We start from the raw sequence: 5,478 nt of genomic DNA, 5'->3' as shown, positions 1-5,478 counted from the left end.
ATTTACACACCTTGGTGGTATTTCTTCTCCGCCAGTCTGCTGGTGTAGCGCAGCACAACGCCACTGCCCAACAACAGCCGACGTTGCCTCACTATCAGTGTGTTGGTTTGGGTGTTGACCATCAACAGTTTCAGCTTCTTACAAGCCATCCGCCACATGGTCCGGGTTGAAAACAGTAATATTTCTCCTGGATCAAAAAAAATAAAATAAGGATGCTGAATGGGTCCTTCTGTATCCTTCATAAATCTCACTACAGGTAAGTAGGCCACAATTGAGCTCAAAATTTCTGTTCTTAAGTGAGAGGTTTGTTAAGTCACTAAACGAACTGTTGTAAATTGAGGACTACTCTGGACTGGCTGGGAACAGCTGTGGAGATCACACAACCCCTTAAACCTGGAGTCCAAAAGTAGTGTTTCAAATCCAGCTGGCTTGTTGCCTCAAACACAAATGAGAAACCCACAACTGTAGCTATGTAACCTGGCAAAACAATTTTGATTTATTGATTTTTTGCGTGTGATTTGGCAAATGAGGGGTTCCCATTTAGTGTCATTTTAGGCTCCTATTTGAGCAAATCAAAAACCCCAGCCTATTGCTTGGAGTACTAAAGTAGGTGTCATGGTTCCGACAGATGATACTCTTCAAAGAACTTTGAGGCATTGTTTACCTTAAAGAATCTTTATTCAAGTAGCATGGCATCGGCACGTACATGGTCGAAGCCAAAATCTGAATTCCCCTCCCCTGAGCACGTAGTATCAAAGCACAATTCCCTCCTCCAATTAACCGTCATAAATCACATTCTCCAATTAGTTTGAAATGCAGACCTTCCCTCCAGTTCTCTAACCCGCCATTTCTTATCATCTCTTATTTCAAACAACCTTGAAGAATACTCTACTGGGATGTTATGTCTAACTAATCCCAATACACATTCTCCCCCCCCCCCCAGGATCATCTAATTCTAACTCTAAAAGTAACACACAGGTTAAAGAGAAAAGGGCTGCATCTTATATACTGTCAAAGCAAGCACATCCGATGTTAGCAGCGTTGACACTAGGTTAAAAAAAATTAGCACCGCAAATTTGCACGCACACCCATACGCAACTAACCCCCTGACACTTATCGGTTGACCCGGATTAGACAAGAGTCGCTCTGGGTGGGACTGCGATGGGCAGGCTGTAAACTTGATATATAAACAAATAAAAGGTAAATCAGTAAGCAGGAGAACTGGAAGCTGAGGGCGAATCCTGTTATTTTTTCAGCAAGAGAGGCAAATAAGAAAAAGAGGTGGATAAAACGGATTTGAAGCTTCCTGGGTGAGCATCAGCCCCAACCTGCAAATGCTCACCTGCGCTGCAGTTCAAGGAACTCTGCAACACCTGGACGGTGATGGTCTCCCCTAAAGGCCGGCCTATGGCGACCGTGCAGATCCTGGCTTGTACCCCCGTCATGTTGATTAATCCACTGGGGCTCAGCCATTGCCTTCCACAGATACCTGGATGAAAAAGGCAGAGGAGGAGAAGAAGACACAAGAGATTGGGAACAGGTGAGTCACACACCTTGGAAATTGAACTGTGGGGTGGAACTTAAGGGTCGAACTGGTGGGGTCCTGGGGGCTCTCTGAGCTGGGTGGTTTTCTTGCAGACGTTTCGTGGCCCAACAAGGTAACATCATCAGGGCTAGAAGGGAGTAGAGTAGGGAGGAGGAGAAGGAGGAAGAGGAGGAGGATTATGGGGTCCTTGGTGCTCTCTGAGCTGGGTCGCTTTCTTGCAGACGTTTCACGACCCAACTAGGTAATGTCATCAGTGCTACTAGAGAGTGGGGTTTGCCCTCATCTTATATTCTAGTCGTTTATGCAGAGATCTTGAATTATCTCCACCAACTCATCTGCAGCTAAATTTCTGCAAAGGAGCCAACTCCCCCCCCAAAAAAACCTGTAAATTTTGGGTTTAGGTGACCCCAAAAGTCTGAAAAACAAGGGGACTTTTTTTTCCCTTGCTGAGGCTTGCCTCTGGATCACTTCGCCGTTGAGTTGACCTTGATTTCTTGGCAATAAGGTGGTTTTTCATGGATTTCCTGAAATTGTCCTATCACTAATATCCTATCGTCAAACCATGACGATCAGGATGAACTTGACTTAACTCTACGGGTTGTAGACCTTCCTGGTTGACCTCAGTGGTGCTGAGATAGGTTGCATTTTGCTGGCCTTTCCACCAAACCCAATCCCGTTTCCCCAGGACCCATCCTGCCCCTGGTTAAAGCCCTCTCAATGACCAGCAATGCTACCTAACTGGGTTCGTCTGAGATATCTCCCCAGGGTTTAGCCTTGGCTTCTTTCTTCTGAGGATCTTCTCCTTTGGACCATGGGAGATCCAGGTTCTGGTCCTGCGGTCCTTTGAGAGGAAGAGGAACCTCGGGGGTGGTCAGGATCTCTGCCCCTGGAGGCTGGGTGGCCGCGGGGACATCAGGCCGAAGGTCTTCCTTCACCGTGGTCACTTGGAAGCAGGGCGTGACGGAGCACGTTCTCACCATCATGGGCTTAGGAACAAGCATGCACAGGAGAGGATTCACCCGTGTCTTGGTTTGGGGGTTGATGCAGAAATCCTGTCGCTTCTGGATGCCGGTTCCACACGAGACAGAGCACTGGAAGGAGACAAGACACAGTCATTCCTCAGCTTACGGCCAGTCACTCACCTGTTGTAAGCTGAGGACTAATTCTATGCTGTGCAAAGAGGGCTACTACCTCCGTCCATTTGGTGAAGCCCCATTCGTACGGACAGACGCGGAGAAGGCAAGGCACGACAGAGGGGGGCTTTTCTGCTTCTGGACACTGGCCCTCGGCCACGGCCACGTCTCGGCCTCCGGAAAGCTGCAGGCAAGCCACGGATTGGGTGGCCACTCCAAGCCCACACGAAGAGGAGCAGGGTCCATGCTCGGTCACTCTCCAGCTTTCGGTAGAAGAGAGAAGATAGCCGTGATGAAGGGGCAGGCAAGTCAGTGGCTCTTGTCTGTCTGTTATCTATCCTTCCATTCTCTCTCTTAATCCTTCCTTTGTTCCCTTTATTCATTCTGTAATTCTCTATTATCTTTCTCTTTCAGTCTTCTATCTTTTTTCTCTCTTAATCCTTCCCTCCCTTCCATCCTTCCTTTCCTCCTTCAATCCTTCCTTTCCTCCTTCAATCATTCTATAATTCTCTATTCTCTTTCTCTTTCAGTCTTCTATCTTTTTTTTCTCTTAATCCTTCCTTTTTCCCTCCCTTCCATCCTTCCTTTCCTCCTTCAATCACTCTATCATTCTCTATTCTCTTTCTCTTTCAGTCTTCTTTTCTCTTAATCCTTCCTTCCCTCCCTTCCTTTCCTCCTTCCATCATTCTATAATTCACTCTCCTCTTTCTCTTCCTCTTTCAGTCTTCTATCCTTTTTTCCTCTTAGTCCTTCCTTCCTTCTTTCCTTCCTTCCTTCATCTCTTTTTCCTTCCTCCTTCCGTCCTTCCATCATTCCGTCTGTGATTCACTCTCATCTCTCTCTTCCTTTTGCAATCTTCCATATTTTTTTCTCGCTTAATCCTCCCTCCCTTCCTTGGAATGATGAAAGTTGCCATAGCTAAAAGGATTTTCCCAATTCCTGAATCCGGATAACTTTGATTCACCCTCTATCTAACCCCTCCCCACTGCATGTTTTCATCCAGGAAAAAGTACCGCTGGGCTTGCCAAAAAAAAAAAAAAAACAATTGCAAGAAAATTCAAACCATCTCGGGTCAAAATTGCCCGGATGTCTGTTTGTTTGTTTTGTGCTGGTAGCGCATTCTTTGGGCAAACTCATTCTCATCACTCGGATGGCCAAGAGAACGGAAGATGGGCTTGCAAGCCTCCCAATGTACAAGCACAAAGCCGGTCACCTGGGGGGGCAAGGGTGCAGGTGGCATGCTTCCAGTTCTTTGGGGCGCGGGGAGCCCTCACAGGCCGCGTCGGGCAATATGTCTTCCTCTTCCTCCTCTTCCTCCCCGGTCTCTCGCGCGCAGTACAAGGCCTTGCGCATAACGCCTTCGCCGCAGGTAACGCTACACGAACCTTGCTTGTAAAACCACCTGAGTGGAAAGGAGAAGGACAGGAGACGGTTGTGGGAAGGAGCCACACGCTTCTACATATTCCCATTTCGGCTGCTGTTCAGGGGCCACTTTCCAAGGACTCGAGGTCCAGGCCAGGAACGATGAAGCACAGGTGGTCCCCGACGTAGGGCAATCGGGGATCAGACGTCCCGTTGCTAAACGAGGAGTCTGTTCCTTAAGAGGCGCCTGATTTTACGGACTTTTTCCCCACGGTGGTTAAGTGAATCCTTTGCAGTGGTTAAGTAAATCACATCCTCGTTAAGAAAATCTATTGTTTCTTGTTGAAGATTCTTGTTGGAAGCCAACTCGGAAGGTCATAAACGGCGATCACACATCACACACACACACGCAAACGGACGCTGCAACTATCACAATTACACAAAATAATTATAGTGCAATTGTGACAGTTGCAAGGGTTTGTGTGTGTGTGTGTGAAAATTATTATTCCGCTTAACGGCCACAGCATTGGCTTAACGACCTCCGTAAAAAAAACAAAAGGTCGCAAAATCCAGTTGGTTGTGTGGGGGATCTGATTTACAACTGTCCCAACTTACGACCACGGCAGGCAGGTTCCATTACAGTCGTAACTGGAGGACTGCCTGCATAAGTGGGGAAAGGCCGCAGAGCCCTCACCTTGGGGGACACGGCTCCGGGTTGCAGACTTCTAGACGGCTCGCTGGTTTCTGGGTCTGGTTACAGCGGTTCTCCTCGGTTTCCTCTTTTGTGTCGAAGACCAAGCAGACGTAACTCAGCCACCTCCGTCCTGTGGGAAGGAGCAACTGGGGTGAATGTTGTGAGCCGTGTCAGCATTTTCTGTTTTCCTTGGCTCGTCCTGAGCAGGATTATTTCTTCAAATGCTGTCTTATACCCAGGGAACATGACTTTATCTTGGCTGGGGGATTCTGGGAGTTGAAGTGCAGCCATCTTAAAGTTGCCAAGGTTGAGAAACACTGGCTTAAAACTGGTTCTTCTTTCTTTCTTTCTTTCTTTCTTTCTTTCTTTCTTTCTTTCTTTCTTTCTTTCCTTTCTTCCTTCCTTCCTTCCTCCCTTTCTCTTTCCTTCCTTCCTTCCTTCCTTCCTCTTTCTTCCTCCCTCCCTCTCTCCATCTCTCTTCTCTTTCTTTCTTTTTTTCTTTCTTTCTTTCTTTCTTTCTTTCTTTCTTTCTTTCCTTTCTTCCTTCCTTCCTTCCTCCCTTTCTCTTTCCTTCCTTCCTTCCTTCCTTCCTCTTTCTTCCTCCCTCCCTCTCTCCATCTTCTCTTTCTTTCTTTTTTTCTTTCTTTCTTTCTTTCTTTCTTCCTTTTTTCCTCCCTCCCTCCCTCCCTCCCTCCCTCTCTTTCTTTCTTTCTTTCTTTCTTTCTTTCTTTCTTTCTTTCTTT

At 47.1% G+C, this 5,478-nt stretch overlaps 1 protein-coding gene across 1 annotated transcript in view; it reads right to left on the bottom strand.

Annotated features, from left to right (window-relative positions):
- Positions 1–10: 10 nt before the first annotated feature.
- LOC107300476 (A disintegrin and metalloproteinase with thrombospondin motifs 13-like) overlaps positions 11–5,478 on the bottom strand; it is a gene marked incomplete at both ends in the record, with an annotated part of 15,605 nt that continues 10,137 nt past the window's right edge. Inside the window, 6 exons of the mRNA XM_015829803.1 lie at positions 11–187; positions 1,343–1,489; positions 2,286–2,637; positions 2,738–2,942; positions 3,893–4,081; positions 4,736–4,881. Coding sequence (XP_015685289.1) covers positions 11–187; positions 1,343–1,489; positions 2,286–2,637; positions 2,738–2,942; positions 3,893–4,081; positions 4,736–4,881 — 1,216 coding nt within the window. The remainder of the gene's footprint in view (positions 188–1,342; positions 1,490–2,285; positions 2,638–2,737; positions 2,943–3,892; positions 4,082–4,735; positions 4,882–5,478) is intronic.

This window comes from Protobothrops mucrosquamatus, unplaced genomic scaffold (assembly GCF_001527695.2).
Source record: "Protobothrops mucrosquamatus isolate PMUCROS unplaced genomic scaffold, P.Mucros_1.0 scaffold7190, whole genome shotgun sequence".
In the NCBI taxonomy this organism is placed as follows: Eukaryota; Metazoa; Chordata; class Lepidosauria; order Squamata; family Viperidae; genus Protobothrops; species Protobothrops mucrosquamatus.
Note: the sequence above shows the minus strand (reverse complement) of the source record. Positions and strands in the feature narration are given on the sequence as shown.